The 25,959-nt window shown below is 48.7% G+C and overlaps 3 protein-coding genes and 2 long non-coding RNA genes across 9 annotated transcripts; 1 reads left to right on the top strand and 4 right to left on the bottom strand.

Moving 5' to 3' along the window:
* The first annotated feature begins 1,931 nt into the window (after nt 1-1,931).
* On the top strand, nt 1,932-5,238 carry LOC109741766 (putative heat stress transcription factor A-6a). 4 transcript variants are annotated; one of them, XM_045230695.2, is made up of 4 exons: nt 1,932-2,335; nt 2,423-3,109; nt 3,329-3,415; nt 3,520-5,238. In XM_045230695.2, exons 1-3 carry the CDS (start codon nt 2,015-2,017, stop codon nt 3,374-3,376), a joined length of 1,056 nt encoding a protein of 351 aa, XP_045086630.1. In that variant the 5' UTR covers nt 1,932-2,014; the 3' UTR covers nt 3,377-3,415; nt 3,520-5,238. The 4 variants fall into 4 exon arrangements, 3 of the variants coding, with proteins under 3 accessions (XP_045086630.1, XP_045086629.1, XP_040250105.2); XM_045230694.2 differs by having other exon boundaries at nt 3,329-5,238; XR_012189290.1 differs by having other exon boundaries at nt 1,933-2,335; nt 2,423-3,415.
* Nucleotides 4,642-6,255, bottom strand: LOC141027283 (uncharacterized). Its single transcript, XM_073504274.1, has 2 exons — nt 5,829-6,255; nt 4,642-5,309 (listed from the first exon to the last, which is right to left on the bottom strand). The coding sequence occupies exons 1-2, from the start codon at nt 6,253-6,255 to the stop codon at nt 4,642-4,644; spliced, it is 1,095 nt and encodes a 364-aa protein (XP_073360375.1).
* A 2,354-nt stretch (nt 6,256-8,609) lies between these two features.
* LOC109741767 (uncharacterized) lies at nt 8,610-12,412 on the bottom strand. Of its 2 annotated transcripts, none has more exons than XR_002227683.4 (3): nt 9,499-12,412; nt 9,289-9,394; nt 8,610-9,195 (listed from the first exon to the last, which is right to left on the bottom strand). It is a non-coding gene; the product is annotated as an uncharacterized lncRNA (long non-coding RNA). The 2 variants fall into 2 exon arrangements; XR_006666074.2 differs by having other exon boundaries at nt 9,296-9,394.
* Nucleotides 12,413-14,066: 1,654 nt separating this feature from the next.
* On the bottom strand, nt 14,067-14,987 carry LOC120967896 (uncharacterized). The gene is made up of 3 exons (XR_012188322.1): nt 14,899-14,987; nt 14,344-14,784; nt 14,067-14,256 (listed from the first exon to the last, which is right to left on the bottom strand). It is a non-coding gene; the product is annotated as an uncharacterized lncRNA (long non-coding RNA).
* An 8,827-nt stretch (nt 14,988-23,814) lies between these two features.
* LOC109741770 (uncharacterized) lies at nt 23,815-25,723 on the bottom strand. The gene is made up of 2 exons (XM_020300851.4): nt 25,068-25,723; nt 23,815-24,581 (listed from the first exon to the last, which is right to left on the bottom strand). The coding sequence occupies exons 1-2, from the start codon at nt 25,624-25,626 to the stop codon at nt 24,085-24,087; spliced, it is 1,056 nt and encodes a 351-aa protein (XP_020156440.1). The 5' UTR covers nt 25,627-25,723; the 3' UTR covers nt 23,815-24,084.
* Nucleotides 25,724-25,959: the final 236 nt, after the last annotated feature.

Genomic DNA, 25,959 nt, shown 5'->3' with positions numbered 1-25,959 from the left:
GGTTTACTCTGCAACAGGGCATCATTCGCTTCCGAGGGCGCATCTGGCTGGGTGGATCGACAGCAATGCAGCAACAGATCATCGGCACCTTCCATGATAGCTCACTGGGGGGACACTCGGGCTACCCAGTTACATATCGCAAGATTCGACGCCTATTTGCTTGGCCTAAAATGAAAACTCACGTGCAACAATATGTGCAATGCTGCCCGATCTGCCAACAAGCAAAACCAGACAGAGCAGCTTCTCCAGGTCTATTGCAACTCTGCCAATTCCGAAAGAGCCCTGGGATCTTATCACTATGGATTTTGTGGATGGACTGCCGCAATCTGGGAAGCACAACTGTCTTTGGGTGATCATGGATAAACAAACTAGATATGCTCATTTCTTGCCCCTAGCTCACCCGTATACAGCATCCAAAGTGGCACAACTCTACATGACTCACATCTACAAGATACATGGGTTGCCAGGAGAAATTGTCTCGAACAGGGACCCGGTCTTCACCAGTCACTTTTGGCAAGAGCTGTTCAAGTATGCAGGCACCGAGCTTCGACTGAGCACAGCAAACCACCCTCAAACGGATGGGCAAACGGGACGCGTGAACCAGTGCGTTGAAACCTTCTTGCGCTGCTTCACACATGCATGCCCGCGGCGTTGGAGTTATTGGATCCCACTGGCTCAGTTTTGGTACAACTCTTCACACCACTCGGCCATCGGCATGTCGCCCTTCAAGGCCATGTTTGGCCACGAGCCCAAGTACTGGGGCATCTCGGTGTCCACGTCATGCTCAGTACCTTCCTTGTCGGCTTGGCTGGAAGAGCGCGCAGTCACGCATAATTTGGTGCAGCAACATCTTCATCGAGCCAAGAACTACATGAAGATACATGCCGATCAAAGGCGCTCTTTCCGCGAGTTCGAGGTGGGCGGTCAGGTTTATCTGAAACTTCAACCTTACATTCAAACATCCATTGCTCCCCGGGCAAACCACAAACTCTCCTTCAAATTCTACGGGCCATTCCCCATCGTCGAGAAGATCAACGCAGTGGCCTACAAACTACAGCTGCCACCACAGGCCACGGTGCACCCCGTGTTTCACGTGTCCCAGCTTCGCCGAGCTTTGTCACCTGGTACGACAGTTCAGTCTGAACTTCCTTACAACACTAATGATTTGGCTGTGCCTAGTGAGATCCTACAGTCTAAATGGCGCCGCAAGAATGGAGACATGATCGAGCAAGTCAAGGTCCGATGGACTGGTGCCTCCGACCTGAACAACACTTGGGAAGATCAGCAAGCTCTGCAGGCTCGCTTTCCTCACGCAGCGGCTTGGGGTCAAGCCGCCACTCAAGGAGGAGGGGATGTTAGCGACCCTGATGGTGCGGACCCACAAGCCAGCAAGCAACACGAGGAGGAGGCGCGGCCCAGCCGCACCAAGAGGCCCAACCCAAGGTACACGGGCCCAGAATGGGCCACGGCCAAGCCACGCTCTACTTAACCCTGGAGCGACGACTGGAACGACATCCAGTGGATCAGGAACGACCCGGCGGCGGCTACCTACTTTCCTCTTTCCCGAACCCTAGCATTCTGTTCTTCCATTCGAGCTTCGCTCTTGTAATCGATTATAATAGCTACTACTTCAGATAGCACAATAGATCGATTCCCCTTACCTTGACCCTATCATATATCGGGCAGAGGCATGTTCGGCTTCGGGCCGAGCCCAGCCCAAGCTTGGAACATGGCCGATTCTTCCGGGCAGTCCCGTCATTCACCAAAAATCTACCTGCGGGCCGCGCGACATAAAGCCAACTCACGAGTGAGCTCTAGCGGCCGTGAGAAACTTCCAAAGAAAATATCCGCCAATAGACAACACATTCATCCCCTCTGTCTGGTACTTTCCAGAATGTTCTATCCCACTCCTATAAATACTCCACAACCCCCACACTCCGCTCCCGCCAAATCCGACATCACTCACGAACGAGCAACCAAACGAACACTTGTGTACCAGCTGCACTCCAGCCAGATGGACTACGCCGCCGCAGTGACCATGGACATCAAGCAGGAGGAGCCCGAGATGGTGGTGCTGGACGACGACGACGACGGCGACGCGGGCTGCTGCCTGGCGCCGACGCCGCTGGACCTGGCGGCGGCCGCGGCGGTGGCGCCGTTCCTGGCCAAGACGTTCGACATGGTGGAGGACCCGGCGACGGACGCGGTGGTGTCGTGGGGCGCGGCGCGGAACAGCTTCGTGGTCTGGGACCCCCACGCCTTCGCCGCCCGCCTCCTCCCGCGCCACTTCAAGCACGCCAACTTCTCCAGCTTCCTCCGGCAGCTCAACACCTACGTAAGTGCGCCTGCGGTGGTTCCATGGACTCCTTTGTCGACCGCTGTTTTCTTTCCTTTGCTGATGAATGCGGTGTGATCATTGCAGGGATTCCGTAAGGTGAACCCGGACAGGTGGGAGTTCGCCAACACGGGCTTCCTCGGCGGGCAGCGCCACCTCCTGGCCGGCATCCGACGCCGCCGAGGCGCCGACACCGGCCGCCGTCCCGCTGCGGCCTTGTCGCCTTCGTCGTGCGCCGAGAGCGCCGGCGGCTTCGGCCCCGTGGAGGGGGAGCTGGAGCAGCTTCGGCGGGACCGGGAGGCGCTGAAGCGGGAGCTGGCCGGGCTCAAGCGGCAGCAGGAGGAGGCGCGCGTGACGCTGCTTGACATGGAGCGCCGCGTGCAGGGCACGGAGCGGCGGCAGGAGCAGTGCAAGGCCTTCCTCGCGCGCGCCGTCAGGAACCCGGCCTTCCTGGCCAACCTGGCGCGCCGCAACGGCCTCACCGCGGCGGCTCCGGCCCCCGCCGTCGACGGCAAGAAGAAGCGGCGGCTGCTCGACGCCGTCCCGTCGCCGCCACCGGCGGAGGACGGGTTCACCTTCGAGGAGCTGGCACTGGCGGCCGGCGTCGTCGAGGAGGCGGCCGCGCCGACCCAGGGCTCGGGCGCGGGCGGCGTCACGACGGACATGATATGGTACGAACTCCTCGAGGAGGGGCAGGCGGAGATAGACGTCGATGTGGAGGACCTCGTGGCCGCCGCGGGGGACATGGAGCCGTGGGGGTTCGGCGAGGAGGAGGTGCAGGACCTGATGCAGCAGATTGACTCCTTTGCCTGCTCGCCCAGTTGTTGAATCTTGATCGTCTCATCAGCCCAGCTCAGCACAATTCATCATGATCACTTTAGTATTACTAGTACATTTAGTAGTAGCAGCAGGGCATAGTAGCTTGCAGTTTGATTATGATCACTATATGTGTGCTTGTCGTTGCTAATTCGGATTCTGCGTGTGTTCGTGCAGGATCCGGATGATGGAGTCTGTCGGGATGCAAGGTGTGGAAAGGGGTGACAGGCAGTCAGTATGCTCCGGAAGTTCCGATGCTTTTAGGTACCGCCGATGCATCCATGTTCATTACTTGTATTGGGCTGACGATTTTCTCTCCGAATATAAATATAAACTTTTTAAAACCTCATTCTAATTTGTTTCTTCAGCGTTCGATTACCAATCTGGGATGGTGACCCCAAACATTAAAAAGCTGTGATGATGACGTGTGTTTTGATTTGGAGCTAGGAACGTTTCAGAATGGTGTTTTCAGGACTACTACATTTCAAGTCTACTAGTAAATGGCATGTGCTTTGCACGTGTAGCTTTATGAATGTAGACCAACATCACCAAGTGAACTTTGCAACTCAAAATAAGTAAAATACTCCCTCTGTCGCATATTAGTTATCGCTACAACGGATGTATCAACAACAACTAATATAGGACAAAGGGAATAAATAGTTACTCGCTCCAATCTGAATTAATTGATGTGACTTCTATGCAATGTCTTACTTACATTGTATAGAGGTTGCGTCAGTTAATTCGTATTGGATGGAGTATTCTTTTTAAGACCGGATAGAGGGCTTCCTGAGGTTGGCCTTTAACATAGCAAACCATCAATGTAGGAACACCCAAGGATTTCTTTTTTTGAGTTTCCTGAAATTCATAGTTTGACACACTTGTCTTCAAACAAAAAGGAAAAACAGAGGAAAATATGTGCTCTTTGTGTTTGGTACGTGTACATATATCATCTACTTCAAAGCTCAAGCTTTGTCCTTCTTATCAGATTTTACAGAACAACATAAAAAATATACTCTAATGAGTAACAACATATTTTCAAATTGCAAAATAAAAGTTTCAGTTTTGATTAGGCTAAACTTCTTCGCAAAACAGATTTCCCTAGACAGCTGACATTCCCCGACTTTCAGAGACATTTCCTTCAAAAACCATTTGCTACTGCACCATTGTAGACATGATCAGCTCTTGACATTCTTCTAGAATAGGCATCCGCAAGGACTTGGTGCTTTGCAAACCTGCCCAGTAATTACATTTGTAAGGGGAAAAAATATATACCACAAGGATGCACTTGGACAAAAAAATGCAAGAGGAACAGAGACAATTCTATGCTTGCAGGTAACACCTTAAGTTACATACACACGCACAAGATTGCATGTTTCTAATGTCATGGAATCAAGCATGGATGCAAATGTGTAATTTTTATGCTTGTAAACATAAAGAAACTTGCAGTATTAGAAGTAACAATGACTAATACACCAATACCTGTATGTAAATTACATCAAGACATCTTTGTAGACAATATTTTTGGTGCTTTTTCCCGATGGATCAATTTCCTTATTTGGCTTTGCAAGTATTCTTGTTGTTTGTCTTGACATCCCTCTTGATAAAGCAACATAGAGTTGACCATGAGAGAACACCGGCTCTGGAAGATAGATGCCAACATTTGGAATAGTTTGACCTTGAGCTTTGTTGATTGTCATTGCAAAGCTGAGTCGAATTGGAAATTGCTTTCTTTTAAACTTGAAGGGGAGTACATCATCTTCTGAAGGATATAGAGGAATTCGTGGAAGGAATACTCTTTTCCCAGCATGTTGCCCGCCAATTATTTCTGCATCAACACCGTTCTCTTGAAATGCTCTGATAATAAGTCTTGTTCCATTGCACAATCCGTTAAAAGGATCTAGATTCTGAAGTAAAATCACGGGAGAATTAATCTTCAGTCGAAGGACATGTGGAGGCAGGCCATTAGGTGTGAGTGAGTTTAGAAATTCAGGTGGGTAGTAGTTATGTGGATCATCCACTGCTGAATCAAAACTATAGTAGATTTGTTCTTCCCCAGGAAACCGATCAATAAGCTTCTCGTTTAGTTCATCAACATATTCATTTTTGGTGGAGAGAATGGCGCGAGTACTAATATAAGATGGTGATATTCCATTCTGGCCTAGTGAAGGAAAGATATCATTAATTAACTTACTGACAGAGTGTTTTGGATCTATGTATGGTACAACAATTTCATCTGGTAGGCGCACATAATCTTGGCCGATTGATTCTTCTGTACCATCACCAATTCTTAACAGAAAATCTGAGAACCATGGATCAGATTGTGCTCTCATATTACGCCATAGTTTTATTTGTTTTATACACCGCCAAAGATACGATTTCTTTAGTGTAGCATCTGTAATTCGTGCTCTTGTGCCTCGCCTCACTACAGGGAGAACTTGTCTGAAATCTCCTCCTAACACTATGACCTTTCCTCCAAATGGAGATAGAACACCAGTAATATCTTGCAAGGATCTATCAAGTGCCTCCACAGCTTGACGTTTTGTCATGGCTACTTCGTCCCAAATTATCAAGGACGCTCTCCGAAGCAACTCTGCAGTCCCACTCTATTTACTGAAGCTGCACAAATTGTCATCATGAATATTTACTAGTATTTTAAATCTCGAATGTGTTGTCCTACCGCCCGGCATGATGGACGCTGCAATTCCAGATGTTGCAGTTGCAATTGCTATTAGCCCCATGGAACGCACTTTAGCGAGTAAAGCTTTATAGAGATGCGTCTTTCCTGTACCTCCTGGACCATCAATAAAGAATACCTTACTCTTCTTCTGTAGGACGTGATGCATTATCTCATCAAAGGCAAGTCTTTGCTCACAATTTAGTGTTGCATAAAGGTCCACATGCTCTGGATCAATATTAATAGACATCTCTTCTATTACTTCTCTACAATTAGAGCCAGCCAACTCAGTGCCATCTAGCATTTCTGGAAGATCAAAGCAACTGATGTCCTTCCCCATTGAATATAGGATATCACTAATATCTCTAAGTACCATCTGCTCTATAGATTCTTTATCAGTTGCGCTGCCCTGCTGAAAATCATCAGCCATGGCCTCAAAATGCTTTTCCCATAATTCACGGACATTTTTTACCTCACAGAAAACCAATATTGTAGCAAAAAGCCTTCTAAAGGCAGAAGGCATTGCAAATGTCGCAGCCTCGCTCAGAGAATCAGAAATACTACAATCAGCCTCAATCAGACCCCTTCTTTCTGCGGCCTCTCTAAAAGTGGCAAAAACAAAGAACGTCGATAAGTGCCACACGTGTGGGTGTTAAGGGGTCTGCCCACACATTTTGTGTGGTGTATAAGAGGAACAGCCCACACACCTACGTGTGGGCAAAACAAGTAATGCCCACACACCTCTTTTTTCCCCTCCTGATTCCTCTCACACGCGTGCGTGTGGGCGAAATAGATAACGCCCACACGCCCCGTACGTCAGGCCTCGTATCTCGTGGTCCCGCACGCCCCGCGTGACAGTCACCGCGCGCCCGCAGTTGCCATGGTCTAGACCCTCGTCCATGTTCGTTTAACTGCAGTTGTCATGTCGTTGAACTACGGTTGCCATGTCGGACAACTACAGTTGCCATGGTTGTTCAACTGCAGTTGCCATCTCATGTCAAAAGTTCGAGATGCCATTTTTGGGCAACTGCGGCTGTTGCCATGTATGGTCTGGTTTACTATAGTTGCCATGATTTAAAAACTTTAGGGGTTTGCCACCTACTAACACTAGGCAGTTGCCATGTATGGTCTGGTTTACTACAGTTGCCATGATTTGAAAATCTTAGGAGTTGCCACCTACTAATACTAGGCAGTTGCCGTGTAGTGCTACAAAAAGACATGGCAAAAACAACATGTTCTGGTAAAAAAGAGAGAGTTGCCATCTGCTTAGAAGCACACTAGGGCAGTTGCCGTGTACCCTGCAAAATACATGGCAACTGACATGTTCGGGTAAAAAAAAAGAGTTGACACCTGCTTATAAAGCACACTAAGGGTAGTTGCCATGTACACTGCAAAACACATGGCAACTGGCAGCTTGGGTGTGGAGAGGAGACGGGTGTGTGGGCGAGATGGCAAATGCCCACACACCAGCCCTTGTACGTGAGTGGAAAGTGGTGTGTGGGCGAACTGCTGAACACCCACACACCAGCCCCCTCCCGTGTGGTGAAACGACCGTGTGGGTGACCGGGTGAATGCCCACACACCAGCCTAGTCCTACGTGGCACTAGAAAGATGCCAAGATCCGTGCGCTCACAAACGGACGCGGATCCACGCGTGTGGGCGAGATGCAAACGCCCACACGTGTGGGTGTTAGTGTTTTCGAAAACAAAAACATCGACAGTCCGTAAATCCTCAAAAGATGTAGCCCCTCTCACATGATTTAGCAGTATCCTCAAGTAATAGTGTTCTCCTTCAGCTGGGTGTGCAGCGACAAGTCTCCCTACTTGTATTCTCTGTTTGCGACGTTTTCAGCCCTTGGTACTATTATTCCATACAAAAAATTCTGGAAATTCCTTGTATAAGAAATTCCTGGCATAACTATCAATAGAGTTCATTCTGAAGTATTCAGTTAGCATTGTTCTCGAAGACGATCCTTTGCAGACCACATCCTCTAATTTTTCTGAATCTTTATAGTGAACAAGGTGCATATTTGGCAGATGGACTTGTAGCTGTATAACTGATGGATACATCTAACTAAGGTTGAAAGAGTAAATCCTCCAGATTGCTTCCGGAGGTGAAATAAACCTTGCATCTCTATACTCACGAATTTCATTAATAACTACATCATCTTCTGCGGCTTCGATGACAATGGAGGCACGATCATGACCTTTGTAGATGTATTTGAATAAATATTTCACAGCCTTGATGCTAGAGCAAACTTCAATATTTATATGGCAATTGTATCGAATAAGTAAATAGGGATTGTATGGGACAACCCATCTATTATCCAAAACTGCACCCCTGATGCGCACTCGACGGCCGTCATTCCTGTGCCTATAAATTGGATAAGAGTCCTCTCCTTGTTGTGTGGTCTCTGCGAAATGTCGAGGATAATGATACCGACAACTTCCATTTTCCATGCAAGGATTATTTAGGTTGAGAACTCCACATGGCCGTGCATCATGTGCTTAATAACTAAATCATGCAGTATAGGATATTTATCATTATCAGGAATTTCAGCTGATATTATCTCATCATATTGGTCCGGATTAGTTATCTTGTAGTCTGATTTCAGAATTATTAGAAAACTAGCAAGATGCCCGTGCTACGCTACGGGATCAAAAACAATCAGGTGGACTTAAGTTATAGTCAAGATCTAGTATAGTACGCTACTAATGGCAATGAAAATGTGTACCAAGACATTGATCAAATAGACAATATATTATTGATAGGTGCGCTCAAACATATGGTTTCCCATCAATAAATCTCTTCGTCCAAGCCAAACAATTTTTTAGGGGGACAAAAGAATAAAAGATAAAAAAAAACACAAGGTGAGCCTTACCAGATCTAATGCGTACAATATAGTGCTACAAAATCAGGTCTTTATTGTGCACTGCATTACCAATGAAAGGTAGCATATGATTTTATTTCATAAAACCAATAGTCTCATGAAACATATGTGCCTTGACACGACAAACGCGTCGTAAGTTGTGTCGCGGAAAATTAACAGCCGGCGCTGTCTGTGCCCCAACACCCCCGCTTCCTCCCTTGCTGCATCATCCCTCCACCCACCGTCGCCACCTCCTCCTCATCATCACCATCTCATCTGCATGCTCCCCGTCTCCTCGGACGCCAGACCGCCACAAGTATGCCGCTGGCTGCGCGCTGCTCATCCTCACCGCCGACGCGCTCCGCGGTATGTTCTGGTGTGATGCACATGGACGTGCTCTGCTCAACTACTGCCTTTCATTCCCCAAACCTCATTCTGCCTATCATGTCATTTCTCAAATTCAAATTTTTCACCCAAATCTGCGCGTCCAGGTGGAATTATCTAGAAAAATCAAGTGGGCAATCAGATGGGACTCAGTCTGCTTGAACTACATCCCAAGAGTTGATGAGAGACACAGGAGCTTTTACAACATACATTGTACCTTGACGAAGCATCAGAAGGCGAAGGGCAGTGAATCCCACCTCCACACTCTGTTTGATCTGAAGATGTGAGAGTGTGACCAGCGTGTTGCCTCATCATACTGAAGAGATAATAAATCAATGGACGAATCAAATAGCTACAACTTGGAGCTTCAAGTAATGGATTTGGTTCACTTAATTCTTCAATCAATAGCAAAGTTGTTACCTGACAGAACCATACGCCTCCCCTGGCAGCAGTCTAACACCTTTACCCCTCGTCCTTGGACACCACATTCGAACAGCCGCCAATCAGAAATCCGATGTGTGAACTCCTCCACCGTGTGCCCCCTGTACGGTGCCCCACCGCCTCGTCAGCGCACAATACAGCAGCATCCTGATCGCCGCTTGCCTCCACCGCCAGGATGCTCGCAAGTGCAACTGCAATTTACTGACAGCTAGAGCAACTACGCGTGCTTTAGTTTTTTTTTTTTGAAATGGAGGAGGACCCCCGGCCTCATCTAGACATCTAGACGATGCATGCAGCCACTTTATTAATTATTCACACAAGACCTTACAAAGTCATACAACAGTAAGACTGAAGCCACCGTCTAGGCAACAAAAGTGTCGCTATTCCTATCCAAGAGATGAAGGGATGCTGATAGTCTGGGCCTAGTACCAAACAGACCTCGCAGCCAAACCTAACATCTAAGACCTGAGGTCCCATCCAGGTCGACTGCCGGGTATGGGTCACCTACCAGTCCGGCGCAGCCACCTGCCACCAATCCATCTTCAGAGCTGTACTGCTGCATCTACCTTGCCTGGTCTAGCTGCCGTCGATGCCACCACGACGCCAGACCGCGTCACCCTCCTGCGCGAGTCCATCTCCGCGCATCGGACGCAGAGTCACCACAGCGCCATGCCGCCGAGACCTGCCGCCATCAATGAGTGAGATGCTGCACCGCTCCACCAAAGAATCCGTCCTCTGGTCCTGCATCCAGCCGCTGCTCAAAAAACGATGCCCCCATGAGGGAAAACGACGCCCCAAAAGCACCGCCATCGTCCGATCCGGAAACTCCGGATCAAGGTTTTCACCCAGAGCAGCGCAAGCAAGTCGACAGAAGCTGCAGAGGCGATGTCTTCAACAAGATAACGACGCGGAAACGCCGCCATCGCCCGCCATTCCCGAGTCATAGCACGGTTTTCACCGGCAGCCCCGTCTCCCCACTGTACGCCGGGACTAGATGCGAGAATCCACAACCATCTAGCCGACCACCTCCGGCGAAGAAGATGGCCACCACCTCCACGCCAAGGGCCGAAGCCCCCGACGTCCTCGTGTCGCATGCCTACTCCAGAGGCCGCTTGCCGCGCCGGAACAAAGGATGCGCACGACGGCTCGAGGAACCACCATCCAGATCCGAATGGGATCCAGATCGGACACCCTAGCCGCCGACGTGATCTCTTCGTCGCCGCCACCAGCACGACAACTGTGGTCGCCACCGGCCTGCGCCATCGCCCTTGGATCGGTCGGAGTGGGTCGCCGCCACCCAGATCCGATCGCCGGCCGAGGAAGATTGCCGCCGCCACCGTTGCGGCCCGCAGGCTTAGCCTGCGATGCCCTCGGCGGCGGCGGCGGGAGGAGAGGGAGGCCCCGGCGCGGCGCGGCGCCGCCGCACGGGGGGAGGAGGGCCCGGCGGGGTGCGGCGCGGCGCCGCCGCACGGAGGGAGGCACGCGTGCTTTAGTTTACACAATACAGGCAAAGAAAAAAAAGTGTGTACAACCACATATAATTCAATGGAAAGGGAGGCACCAAAAGATCTGTTCGTACTGAAAATTAGGTGCCTCGCTAGACTGTAGATGCAAAATTCGACAAGTATCCAATTATCAGTTCTAAACAGACTGTTGCTCAATGATGTAATTGTCCAAAAGTTTCCATAGTGTATATCCTCCTTTTGCTATTAGATATGTAAGGTTGACAGAGTTTCACAAATGTAGCGCCCATATGCCTTGGAATGGTGATCCAAGACATAGCTTGAAAACAGAGGCAGGATAATGTACGGAATGAAACCATGTCATGTCACCTGTATAGAACTTCTAATTCAAAAGGAAGATAAATGGTACTTGTGAGTTGTGACATTTGGCCATGTTTACATCTTTGAATTAGATGCTAATCCGTAACGTTTGCAGTAATTTTGTAATACAATCATATGGAAATTGCACCTACAAACTGAATGGCTAATACTATGAAAGACCTAGAAGACAGTATACATACTCTGGCCTTTTGTCGAGTACCTAGTGTGTGTGAAGCGACCGACATCGGTGAAGCAGAGCAATTTGTACCTGGACGGGCGAGGATCGATCTCGGAAGGCCGCTACCGTTGGGGTCGAAGGCCGAAGAATCGACTGACTTCCGCGATGTGCCGTCCTCGTCTAAGCTGTTGTGGCCAACAGAGGGTGGCGTGGTGGAAAACGAGAAGATTTTCTCTCTCCTGCTTGTCCCATCAGCAGCGGCACGCTCATCCTCCTTGGCCTAGGTGTGGGTGTGCTCAACCTTGTGCTCCTTTTGCAGTATATAGGAGACGGGGCAGGGATGGAGGAGACCCCGAGGAAGGGGAGATTCGCCGGGGAACGACCTCGCCGGTGGCGTACTTGTGGAGGTTGGCGTCGGTGGCGTCGAGGGAGACGGGGAAGCACGCGGAGGAGATGGCCACGAGAAGGAGGTCGTGGTGGTGGTGGGAGGCACGGCTTGCGGCGGCTGGTAACAAAGGAGATGAGGACGGGTGTAGGGGATGACGAGGAGCACGGGGAGGTGGCGGTAATGGGAGCGCTCGAACTATTGTGTCGGAGGAGGCAGGAGAGGCGTCCGTAGACGGACGACATCGACGGCGTGCTTGTTGAGGTCGGCGTTGGAGGAGACGGGCAAGGGGGCGGAGAGGACGTCGAGGTGGAGGTGCATCATGGTGGTGGGCGGTGGGGCTGAGAAGCGTGAGAGGCGCTGGGGTGGACGGCGCCAGCACCGGCTGCCCCGCCAGATCGATTCCAGTGATGTCCGTCGGTGATTCCATTAGTTTCGAGATGGTTCGACGAGTTGGGAGAGAAGCCTAAACAGGAAAGATGGGGTTCAGAGGAGGTTATGTGCAAATGAGCAGCAGATAGCTTCGTGTGCGTTAGATGCCGATTCGACTGTCCTTGACGACCGATGGCAGGCACACCTTCATCACCAATTCAAATTTTTATAAGAGTAGAGCTGTGCATGTAGTAGACCTTTTTTCTGAAATTCAATTACGTGCACATGTGCAGCAACTTCACCAAAGAATTTCTTCTTAAACAAAAGATCCTTTAAATCCTCCAATTTTGCTTTGAAGACTCGTGCTACCAAGTCCGGCCTGTCTTGTGGTGATTGACCTTCTGCTAGTTCTCTAGTTATCTCTTCCCAATGTGGGTTGCAAGTCATTGTAAGAAATATGTCTGGTTTCCCAAACCGTTGGACCCAAGCCATTGCATCCAGATATCTTCGACGCATATCTCTTGGTCCTCCGATAAATGATGGGGGAAGCACAATGCGCCTACCTGTCATGCACCCACGTGTTTCACCGGCAACAATGCTATCGACCAATCCTTGATACAAATCTACTCTGATGAGAACCTGAGTTGATGGCTTTGACAAGAATGCCAATCTTATTGATTCAATCTTAATGTACATATCAACTATATATTGTTGAGTCAATCGCCTTTCAAAGAGTAAGATGTTAAACTTCCAAGGTCTAATTTGCAGCTTGAAACAATAATATTCTCTTGGTGAGATGCAAGAACCAGAACTATTCTCCAGCATTCCTACAGAATCCAAAATAATATATGATTATTAAATAGTTCTAGAAACTAAAACTTTGAGCATGTAACCAATTAATGTATGATGGAAACTTACCTTCTATATCAAAATCATTTGCTTGATTGTCTATTATTTTCCTAGCATGTCGACTTAATCTGGGCAGATCCAAGTTCCATCCGACCTCTCCGTTTGGGAAAAACAACGGATATGATAGTGGATCATAGCAACCATGATATGCTTTTATATATTGTGGACGGTCTGATACACCATAAATCATGATACTTCTATCAAAATGACCTCGAGGATCGCTTCCCTCGACCCAAATTGCTGCCACCTGTGATGCTGTCGGAGCATTATATACTCTCTGGTCTAAAGCAATATTTGTGTTGAGCTCAGTCCTATACTCGCAAAGGTTTGGAATGGAGCCGAGACTTCTAAAGATATGGACATAAGGATTAGATGAGAGTATGCCCAACAATTTTCTGATGAGATCTTTATCAAGGTTAGGTGAATGACGAAATCTTTGCTGTAAATCTGCATCAGTGTCATAAAAGTACAGTTGTAGATGCTTGGGCCCATCATCCTTTGGCACTGATTGGTCAATTCGATGATAAATTTGACCTTGTGCGCGGAATGTGTAAACTCCAGATCTGTTATTGCAGAAACGTTGATCCAAGACAACACCAAGAGATGTAAAGGAGAAGTGAGAATTGAAGTAAGGTATGTTATCCCGGAAATACTTCGCATCTGGATCTTGGCTGCTGTACAGTCGACGTAATTCATCAGGGACTGGTGGAGTTACTATTTTAACTTTTCCACCCATGCAACAAAACGTTGGTTTCTCATAGTGGAACCTTTTTGCATTGCAATGCCTACAGTCAGGAACTAGATCTAGAAGATGATAATCAGTGGGTAAATTTTGATATATATGATCATATGGATCTGCCTGAATGCAACTTTGGGCATTATTATTTTCTAAATACGACTAAAATTCAAAACCTGCATTGTTTATTAGGCTAGATTAGAAATACAAATCATATTTAAAAGTAGTATTGTCGATTAAGTACAGTAATACTTACCATGCCCACTAAACATACGAATTTCTTCGTCAGGGTCATCATTATATCCAAGCATTTCTCATGTTTCCCCAATGTTATCTGTTGATTGTCAAATCATCATATACGTCACACAATGTTTTATATGGACCAATATAATAGATAAATGCTAGTTGGTACTGAGATTACCTTGAATGGCAGGAAAAGAATCCTTTGGCAGGTAGATGAGATATTCATGTTGACGGCTGGTATGACCTTGTAGTTGCACATGAGTATATCCAACTGTATTTTGTAAATTACTACTAATTGCCCCATCAGATGTATCTTGTGCATGGCTGCAACTTGCGTCTTGAGACTTTCTTCTTCTTTTATACTCACGGCCTCTTTGTAAATATGCTTCTTTTTGTTCAGGTGCCAATTGGGAATACCAGCTAGTGTCGTGTCGCCGCTTACATCCACTGTTATGTTTTTGCGCATCAATTACAACTTGGCCTTCCGAAGCAATAGGCGATACAGAAATTCCAGATGGACTGATCTTCAGCCGAGTACCCTTTTTTGGGTGGCACATGTTTGGCTGAACAAGGACGCTTTGGTCAGATGCAGACACATCATAACTATCGACTGTTGTCACTGTTTTTTACGTTACAACAAACAAATTAGTCTGTAATATTAGTAAACAGAAATGTATTAGTACTAAATTAATATATTTTTATCAACCTCGTTTCCTTTTTGTCAGACACCTACTTTGATGGACCCCTGAACTGTGTGTCATAGAACCTGAAAATGGAAGGCTTTCTTGTTCTTGTAACATAATCACGGCTACTCCTTTCCCTGGCACACAAATTGCAGACTAATGTCACCACCTAATCATGTATAGTGAAGATGATTATTTTACTTATCATCACACAACAAAGTACCTTCGTCGTAGAAGATTCAGTTGGCAAGTGTGTGTTAGTTTAGACGACTCAGGGGTGATCCCGCCGCCGCCGCCGCCGCAGCCGCGGGACCTTGGTCTCGTCGTTGTCGGCTATGTTGCCATGCACGCCGCCCGGCCGTGTTATGGCCCTGTTGCGGCCTCGTCCGCCCTCGCACCACTGAACCCTTGTGTTCCTGGCGGTCCCGTTGGAGATCAGATCGGTCAGGAACGTATGGGCAGCGCCGGGTTCGATCGTCGACAGGGGTCCGCTAAGGATAGAGATGGGATCGTTGTAGCCAAATCAAGAAGCCCTAGGGTGATCAAGGAGCCGGAAGCCAAGGCTTGTGACCCTCCTGACCGGGTTCATGCACGAGCCCGACGACCTGCGATGTTGAAGAGAGCGGCGGCGCCGACCACTCCCGTGCTACCAGTGGGGCTCGAGTCTGGGGCATCTGCGGCGAATCTGAAAGCTGGTGGGGGCGATCACGGGGCTCCCTTTGTGGACGCTGCCCGCCCGAAGCCAGCTGACAGGGAACCTGCGGAACCTGTGACGGAGAACCCAGATGCAAGTGTTGTCGTTGTCGTATTTGCCCCAAGGATGGCCGTGGCTCCAAAGCTGGTTAGGGATGACTTGGATTGCAGCAAGGTTAAACAAATGCTAAATAGGTTTGATGCCAAGGAATTGGCAGAGGCTCCTGGTGCACTGAACAATCAAAAGAGAGAGAAAACTCCAGCTCCGGGCAAGAAACAGACGGCCGAACATAAACCGGGAAGCGTTGTGTGTGCTACGCAGCTACCTGGGCTACGCTCGGGATTCTTTTTGAGCAACACGCCTGCAGCAATGCATTATACTGACTTGGCCCAAGGAAAAAGACTAGGGGTGGACGTACATGATCAGGTACAGCTGGAGGAAGTGATACAGGTACAAACCACAGATAACCATGTGGGGGCGGAGGTCAGCAGTATGGAGCGTACGGCGGATTCGGAGGGAACCGGCCCAGGGGCCGCCGGTACACTGACGGGGCCAAAGGAGGCGCCCCGTCAGCAGCAATGAATTGCTTAAGCTGGAACTGTCGGGGTGCGGCCAACAAACCGACAGTTCACGAGTTGGTGGGTCTTGCAAGGACCACCAAAGCAAACTTGGTCTTTTTGTGTGAAACTAGAATAAAAGCTGAAAAAGTTCGTCGCTTAAGAGGTAGATTGGGCCTGAGAGGTTTTGCAGGTTGTGATAGTAATGGTCTTAGTGGGGGTTTAGCCCTTTCTTGGAGTGATCAGATTTTTGTTGATGTTCAAGAAGTAAATGAAAGATACATTGATGCGTACGTCCGTGTGTCTGATAGTGATCCACTTTGGCATTTGACATGTGTCTATGGTGAGCCACGAGTGGAAAACCGTCATTTGATGTGGGAAAGTTTGCAAAGGCTAAAGACAGGGTCCCAATTACTGTGGTGTGTGATTGGTGACTTTAACGAAGCCATGTGGTCGTTTGAGCATTTCTCTGCAACTCCACGTGGAGAACGACAGATGTTGGCCTTCAGAGATACATTGGAGATATGCGAGTTGTCAGACTTGGGATTCTCTGGTGTGCCTTTTACCTATGACAATAAGCAAGCTGGCCGCCGCAATGTCAAAGTCTTCCTAGACCGGGCGATGGCTGATAACTCATGGAGAGACATTTTCCTAGAGGCAAAGGTTGTACACCACGTCAGCCCTTGCTCCGACCACTGTCTCGTGGTGCTACAGTGCATAAAAGAAGTCAAGCAGCAGGCCAAACCTTGTCAAAAGCGTTATGAAATTTTCTGGGAAACAGACAACACCCTTCCAGAGAAAGTACGGGTAGCCTGGGCGAAGGCGGGCGCGAAAGTGGACTTGGGAGACATCCGGCGTGGCCTCCGTGAATTAATGGCAGAGCTGCACTTGTGGAGCAAAGCCCGGTTTGGTAGCGTGGTACATGAGCTTGAGAAGCCCAGATCAAGACTTGAAGAATTGATGAGTATGAACGCTGACCGCAATGAAATAAGGGCAGTACAAGATCATATGAATGAAATTATGTACAGGGAGAACTTATGTGGCTGCAACGGTCGCGGATCGATTGGCTGCGTGATGGGGACCGCAACACGAAGTTCTTTCATCAGCGGGCAGTGTGGAGGGCAAGGAGAAATAGAGTCAAGTTCCTAGTGGATGAGTCAGGCACTAGGTTTGATAAAAATGAAGAGATGGGTGGTCTGGTTGATGCGTTCTTCCAGCAACTCTTCACAAGGGATAACACACTTGACCAAGCGCCACTAGTACAGCTTGTACAACCAAAAGTAACACATGATATGAACCTAAAGCTTTGTGCTGAGTTTTCTGAGAAGGAAATCTCAGATAGCCTCTTCCAGATTGGGCCACTTAAGGCGCCGGGTAGTGATGGGTTCCCGGCTCGATTTTTTCAAAGGAATTGGCTAACTCTCAAAGATGAAGTCATTCATGCGGTCAAGGAATTTTTCCGCACAGGAGTTATGCCGCAAGGGATCAACGACACGGTAATCGTTCTCATTCCAAAAATTAATGATCCCGTTCGTGTGTCTGACTTTAGGCCAATAAGTCTATGTAATGTCATTTACAAGGTTGTTGCAAAGTGCTTGGTGAACAGATTAAGACCCATCCTAGATGAGATCATATCTCCGCAACAAAGTGCATTTGTACCAGGATGGATGATTACTGATAATGCCCTCTTGGCGTTAGAGTGTCTTCATTTCATGTAGAATGAGAAGAGAGAGGAAAATAGTTTCTGTGCTTATAAGCTGGATTTATCAAAGGCTTATAATCGTGTGGATTGGGTCTTCTTGGAGCAAACGATGCAAAAGTTAGGCTTCGCTCACCAATGGGTTCAGTGGATCATGACATGTGTGACCTCGGTGAGATATTCTGTCAAGTTTAATGGAGCCATCTTGGATTCGTTTGCACCGTCGCGAGGGCTACAGCAAGGGGACCCCCTTTCACCATTTCTCTTATTGTTTGTTGCTGATGGATTGTCTGCGTTATTGTCACAAGGAATAGAAAATCAAAATATCCAAGCTTTAAAGGTATGCCCAAGAGCACCTGGTATTTCTCACCTACTATTCGCTGATGATACTTTACTGTTCTTCAAAGCTAATATGGACCAGGCCCGCTACATCAGAGAGGTGATTAATAACTATGAGAGAGCCACAGGACAACTTATTAACCCTCACAAATGTTCTATTCAGTTTGGGGAGGCCTGCCCTGAGCAAGTACAGCAAGCTATCAAGCATGAGCTTCAGGTAGTTAACACTGAGTTTGAAGGGAAGTATCTTGGACTGCCGACCCCGGATGGTAGGATGCACAAGGGGAAGTTCCAGATGTTGCAAACTAGCCTAACAAAAAGGATCATGGCATGGGGGGACAGTTTATCCCAAGCCGGTGTTGAAGCAATGATCAAATCAGTGGCACAAGCCATTCCGACTTATATCATGGGGGTATTTAAATTACCCGCTTCAGTGTGTGATGACTTCACAAGGTTGGTGCGGAATTTTTGGTGGGGCTCAAAAAATGGGAAAAGGAAGACCCATTGGAGGGCATGGGAAAAAATCATTGAACCAAAAGGGAGAGGAGGTGTTGGGTTCCGTGACTTTCGTATCTTCAACCAGGCCCTGCTAGCTCGGCAAGCATGGCGTCTACTCATGAATCCGGACTCACTTTGTGCCATGGTGTTGAAGGCGAGATATTATCCTAATGGGTCCCTAGTGGACACTGTTTTTGCAGGTAACGCTTCTCCCACGTGGCATGCTGTCCAGCATGGCTTGGAACTTCTCAAGAAAGGACTGTTGTGGCGCATTGGCAATGGGGAGCAGATCCGTATTTGGCGTGACCCCTGGCTACCCAGGCCGACGTCTTACAGGCCCATCACGAGCCGTGGCACCTGTCGCCTCCACCGTGTGTGTGACCTGCTGGACGCTAATGGGCGGTGGATACTGTTGGAAATATGCCCTAGAGGCAATAATAAATGGTTATTATTATATTTCTCTGTTCATGGTAATTGTCTATTGTTCATGCTATAATTGTATTGTCCGGAAATCGTAATACATGTGTGAATACATAGACCACAACGTGTCCCTAGTAATCCTCTAGTTGACTAGCTCGTTGATCAACAGATAGTCATGGTTTCCTGACTATGGACATTGGATGTCGTTGATAACGGGATCACATCATAATGATGTGATGGACAAGACCCAATCCTAAGCATAGCATAAAAGATCGTGTAGTTTCGTTTGCTAGAGCTTTTCCAATGTCAAGTATCTTTTCCTTAGACCATGAGATCGTGCAACTCCCGGATACCGTAGGAGTGCTTTGGGTGTGCCAAACGTCACAACGTAACTGGGTGACTATAAAGGTGCACTACGGGTATCTCCGAAAGTGTCTGTTGGGTTGGCACGGATCGAGACTGGGATTTGTCACTCCGTATGACGGAGAGGTATCTCTGGGCCCACTCGGTAATGCATCATCATAATGAGCTCTATGTGACTAAGGCGTTAGTCACGGGATCATGCATTGCGGTACGAGTAAAGAGACTTGCCGGTAACGAGATTGAACAAGGTATTGGGATACCGACGATCGAATCTCGGGCAAGTAACATACCGATTAACAAAGGGAATTGCATACGGGATTGATTGAATCCTCGACACCGTGGTTCATCCGATGAGATCATCGTGGAACATGTGGGAGCCAACATGGGTATCCAGATCCCGCTATTGGTTATTGACCGGAGAGGCGTCTCGGTCATGTCTGCATGTCTCCCGAACCCGTAGGGTCTACACACTTAAGGTTCGGTGACGCTAGGGTTGTAGAGATATGTGTATGCGGAAACCCGAAAGTTGTTCGGAGTCCCGGATGAGATCCCGGACGTCACGAGAGGTTCCGGAATGGTCCGGAGGTGAAGAATTATATATAGGAAGTCAAGTTTCGGCCACCGGGAAAGTTTCGGGGGTTACCGGTATTGTACCGGGACCACCGGAAGGGTCCCGGGGGTCCACCGGGTGGGGCCACCTATCCCGGAGGGCCCCGTGGGCTGAAGTGGGAAGGGAACCAGCCCCTAGTGGGCTGGGCGCCCCCCCATGGGCCTCCCCCCATGCGCCTAGGGTTGGGAACCCTAGGGTGGGGGGGCTTCCCACTTGCCTTGGGGGGCAAGGCACCCCTTCCCCCCTTTGGCCGCCGCCCCCCCCCCCTTGAGATCCCATCTCCAGGGCCGGCGCCCCCCCCAGGGGGCCTATATAAAGGGGGGAGGGGAGGGAGGGCAGCAACGAGACAGCCTTGGGCGCCTCCCTCCTCCCCTGCAACACCTCTCTCTCTCGTATAAGCTCGGCGAAGCCCTGCCGGCATCCCGCTACATCCACCACCACGCCGTCGTGCTGCTGGATCTCCATCAACCTCTCCTCCCCCCTTGCTGGATCAAGAAGGAGACGTCACTGTACCGTACGTGTGTTGAACGCGGAGGTGCCGTCCGTTCGGCACTCGGTCATCGGTGATTTGAATCATGGCGAGTACGACTCCGTCATCCACGTTCATTGGAACGCTTCCGCTCGCGATCTACAAGGGTACGTAGATGCACTCCTTTCCCCTCGTTGCTAGTATACTCCATAGATGCATCTTGGTGGACGTAGGAAAATTTTAAAATTATGCTACAATTCCCAACAGATACCGGAGCTTGTCCACCGGCACTTCCACGCCATTGATGCCGCCTGCATCCTCAAGATCAAGGCCTCACCACGGCTTCAGGAGGACGTCCTGGCGTGGGCTCCCGACCCCCGCGGCATCTTCTCTGTAAGAAGCGCGTACCGTCTCGCCCTCGACATCACATCTAGCACTAACATGTGCGCCGCTAGCAGGGCACCGGACGACACTCGTGCCGTCTGGAAGGCAGTGTGGGGGTGCCCTGCTCCCCCAAAGGTACGCGTCTTCGCATGGCGTCTAATTACGAACTCCCTTGCAACTAAGGTGAACATGGCAAAGAGAAAATTAGAAGTCACTAATACTTGTGTTTTATGTGGCATGGAACCGGAGGATACTTTCCATGCAATGTGCAGATGCACGCTCGCTCGTATCCTATGGGAAGAGATGGCGAACTCCACCAGCATGCCACGGCCGATGGACATCTTGAACACCGACGACGAATGGCTCTTACATCTGCTGAATGATCTCCCAGAGGAGCAACGGCTCCCTGTGATCATGACCTGTTGGCGCAACTGGCATGTCCGTAATGAAATTGTTCATCATAAGCCAGCTCCAACTGTCGAAGCTTCACGCAGATTTTTGTGCAGCTACATTGAGAGCCTACGATGTATTCAGCAACATCCTCACGTAGACATCAAGAAGGGGAAAATGGTGGTCTCTCGGGAGACTAGAAGTAATAGTAAGGCGCATGTCATGCAGGCTTCATATACTAGACCTCCGGAGCGGTGGGCGAAGCCACCAGCCGGCTGGAACAAGCTCAATGTCGATGGCGCGTGGCGCGAGGAGGACGGAACAGGCGGTGCCGGGATGATCCTCCGAGACCACAGTGGTGCAATCATCTTCTCCTCTTGCAGGTTCCTCACATACTGTGCGAGTCCGCTGGAGGCGGAAGTGGCTGCGTGCATGGAGGGGATCGCCCTAACCCTCGAGTGGAGCAGAGAACCTTTCATCCTTGAGATGGATTGTCTTGTCGCAGCGAACATGATCAAGGAGAAGGGCTTGAATCGCTCACCTGTTGCATCCCTAATTGGTGAGGTGAAGAGGCTCCTGTCACAAGACGAGAGTACAAGTTATTTCATGTGAGTAGAAATAGTAACAATGTAAGCCATATGCTAGCCCAACTGGGACTTTTGGTACCACGTACTGCAGTTTGGCTAAGAGGCGGACCTGATGAAATTGACACTTTGTGTCAACAGGATTGTAACGATCTACCTTGATTAATACAATCCAAATCGTTCATAAAAAAAAGTGTGTGTTATCATTGGTACTCATACTGGTCTCCCCTCTTACGGGTTGCACAGTCTTACTAATTGCACTGTCACCTCGCTTGATTCGTTTGTACTCACGATTCCTTTTCAAATAAGCTTCTCTCTGTTGTGGCGTCATCTGCATATACCTAACCCGATCACGGTAACATTTGTGTTGAGAAGGATCCGTTGGTACAGCACCGGTTTGTTCAGTTAGGTGACGATATTGATCTACAATCATCAGCTTAATGAGACACACACAAGAAAAGATTGGTACTGAACTGGAATTTACATTTCAGGGCATGGAGAGAGAGAGAGAGAGAATGTTCTTTAGCCAACAATCATTTTTTCATGGGTAAACAGAAAATATGAATTCATTATCGCAGTTGATGTCCGTCAGTAATGAGTGTCAATCATATTTCTATCAAAATAAAGTCAGTAATGAGTGTCAATCATATTTCTATCAAAATAAATATTTTAAATGTGAACAATGAAAAGGCCCAAATAAAATAGCAGAGTCATAAAAAAATCAAGAAAAATAATCAAATCATCTTTCGTGACACACTTATCTCAAAACATAGTAGCTTTTGTAGTCTACGTACAGAATCTGCAACTTACACTGGCTTAGTCAAAAACGCAAACACCTTGCACGCAAAGAAATAGCCAAGAACATCAACAAGGTATAACCAGCTAATCCTAATGACAGGAAGCAATCTGACATAAAGGAATTCTCCAAACTCATAACCATCAACAGAAAAAGAAAAACGGTAATGTAGAGAAGGAGCAACTCACCTGTGCTTTCCTCCCGTGCTGTTGGCCGTCCGCACAGAGAATGTGTATTGTACATGGCGGCTCGCCGGTGTACGGCGCGGCTGGAGAGAGCGAAGAGACGAAGACGTGCGAATCTGAATGAACGGAGACGGGGCGCAAGAGTGGCACACTTCAGAACAACCAAGCCCTGCGATCCCAGTAGCGAGGTCGTCAAAGAGTTGAGGTACTCTGCAAGCAGATGGAAATGGAATTTTAGCAAGATGTGAGGGGGGAGATACAGGCAATGGGAGACAACGGGGATGGAGTTGTGGCAGGATGATAGCCTTGTGCTAGCCCGGGATGAAGCTTTTTGTTTTTTTCCTTTTGAAAGCGGGATGAAGCTTGAAGGTATGCAGTCTTTTCCGTTCCAGCAGAGCGCGCGCGGGGGGCTCTGTTTCAATTAAATTATTCCAAATGTCGTGGGCCGTGGAGCTACCGGGAAGGTGCGAGTAGCTTCCAAACGCGCGAGCGCGCGGGAGACAGCGCGGGAAGGGAGTGGTGACGAATCCAACTGATTGATTCAGTGGAGCTAAGGGCTGATGAAGGGTGGATAAGGGGATATGTGGTGAAATCAATGGCTAGAAGTGAGTTTGTGTTACTTGGCGGGAATCAAGAGTGGAGTGTAAATCCAATTTCAAAACTGATGCATTATAGTAGTAATGCATTATAGTAGTAGAGATCTATTTCGTTGATCTCTCAAAAAGAAGTCTATTTCATTGATCAGTGACAAATGGTTTCCGCTCACGAACATGATAACTAATGTGGACACCAGTGGCAGTAAACATGTTGCTTTGTTTCTTCAGCATGCTCACTGACTTCTTTTACATCGAAAATCATCTTGATTTCGTCACAGGCTGCCGCTCTGTAGAAGCTTACAAATATTATATCTGCATCAGCAAGCATTAACCCAATGCAAATAATAGACGAAAATCAACTCATCTGTACTGAGAAATGAACTAGGGAAAATCCATAACTTGAGCAAACAAAAGTAACTGGATATAACAACAGCCGAATAAGCGCTTCTACAGCAGTTTCCAGACAGCAGCAGAAAAACACACCATATGTACACAGTTTCAGCACGTGACGATGCTACTTGTTAACACTAACATTACGTCTTCACATGATAGTACAAGAGCTTTATCGACAGTGTTATCGGTCATCGCCGTCTTCATCATCGAATTCATCACACCTTGACATGAAAGCACAAAAGCTTTATCGACGTTGCTATCAGTCGTCCTCGTCTTCATCATCGAATTCATCTTCCTCTTCTTCCTCACTCAGCTCTTCCATAGGCTCATCCTCTTCTCCGACTATAAAACCTCCCAGTGTCTCATCTGCTTCATCATCTTCATCTGTCTCATCCTGTTCATCCATGGTATCGTCATTTTCTGTTTTAGAGTTGTCCTTGCGAGGTTTTTTGGGGTCTTTCGATCTTGTTACATACTTTTTTGGTCTCTTCACACTAGCGCCTGTTAGCAGGGAGTCTTTTCCATCCTCGCTCTCATCAGTCCACTCATCATCATCTTCACCCTCTCTCTTTTTCTTCTTCTTGTTCACACCACTACGACCCCTTGATTTACGTCCCGTGTTACTAACATCGTCATCATCTTCATCATCGCTACCCTTCCTTATTTCCTCTAGGAACCAGTTCCAATCCTTCGGAGGGCGAATCCTGCCCTTAGGGTAATTGTCAAATTCATGACCCATCGATAAAAAACCGAACTCTGCAGCCAAAATTATACTCCTTAGTACGGAAGCATCAACGAAATTATCTATATATCTTTAGATTTCAGAGAAGAACGAATAACTTATTTCAACATCAGGAATGAATTTTTAGCACACAGCCACATTAACTTAAAGAACAATAAGCATCTATGAAGCAGACTCGGCCGAACCATAAATTTCAGCGAACCCAATCAAGTCCTAATGTATAGCAATTATTCTTCCTGGCTTCTGGCATTTCAAATGAACACAATGTATACAGAAATTAGCAGCCGTTAAACATGTACTATCATTAACCAATAACTAACACATCCTAACCATAAGAGGCAGGGTTTGAAAACAGGCAATGCACTAATGTAAGCTACTACAATGTAACCTTGACCCGAATGCCATGCCAATTTCTATCTGCAACATTGCCCCCAACAAATTAACCAGCACCGAGATTGCATTCTCTCTCTGAAAGGAAGAACAACCCAACCCAAGCTCACCTTGAACCGGGTCGATGCTATCAAGATCAATTTTCAGATCCTCTACTTCCTCATCCAACTCGTCATCACCAGACGCCGCCATAACCTCCTCCTTCGTCACCTCCATGGCCTCCTCCGTCGCTCGCCTCTCCCTCTCCTTCCTCTCCCGCGTCCGCTTCTCCCGCCTCGCCACCGCGTCCAGCACCGCGGTGTCCACCTCCACCTCCGCACCCGCAACCGCCTCCTCCTCCCCGCCCGTCCTCCGCACCGTCCAGAACGACGGCGCCTTCAGCGACAGAGACAGCCCGTCCCCGGCCCGGAGCTCGCCCGCCTCGCCGCGGCGGTACACCTTGTCTCCTCCGACTGACGAGCGGACGAGCACGGGGTTCCTCCCCACGACCTCGAAGGCGACCCTAGGCTCTCCGCCGCCCACGAGGCGGAGCGACACGTGGCGGCGCGACATGTTGAGGTCTGCCGTAACCAGGTCGCCGCGGCCGAGGTCGGCCGTCGGGGACTCGCTGGACAGGGAAACCACTCTTCCGCCGCTGCCGCCGCCGCCTGCTTCGAGCTCCAGCTCCATCGCGCCCGGTTGGCAGTGAGGAAGTGGGGGAGTGGGAGGCGACGACTGCGAAGAATGGAGGGAGAGTGGGGCTGGGCTTTTTAGGCTTTGTGTGGATAGACCAGGCCGATTTCATTCAGCCCTGTAACTGAACGTCTGCTGCGCTTGTGGCCTGCTTGGATAATAATAGCAAAAGGGCGAATTCCCTATTTGACGCTCTCTGCGTCAAAGTGTCGACCAAACGCACAGGTGCGCAATTGATTGGGCCAGCCCATCTACAAATGCACGTATAGCTGGCAGTTCCAGTTTTGGGAACCTTCCAGAAGATTCCTAGCCGGTTTTCTCGGTTCTGGG

The sequence above is a fragment of the Aegilops tauschii genome, chromosome 7 (assembly GCF_002575655.3).
Source record: "Aegilops tauschii subsp. strangulata cultivar AL8/78 chromosome 7, Aet v6.0, whole genome shotgun sequence".
NCBI classification, from domain to species: Eukaryota; Viridiplantae; Streptophyta; class Magnoliopsida; order Poales; family Poaceae; genus Aegilops; species Aegilops tauschii.
The sequence above is the reverse complement of the archived record's forward strand: the minus strand, read 5'-3'. Positions and strand labels throughout refer to the sequence as shown.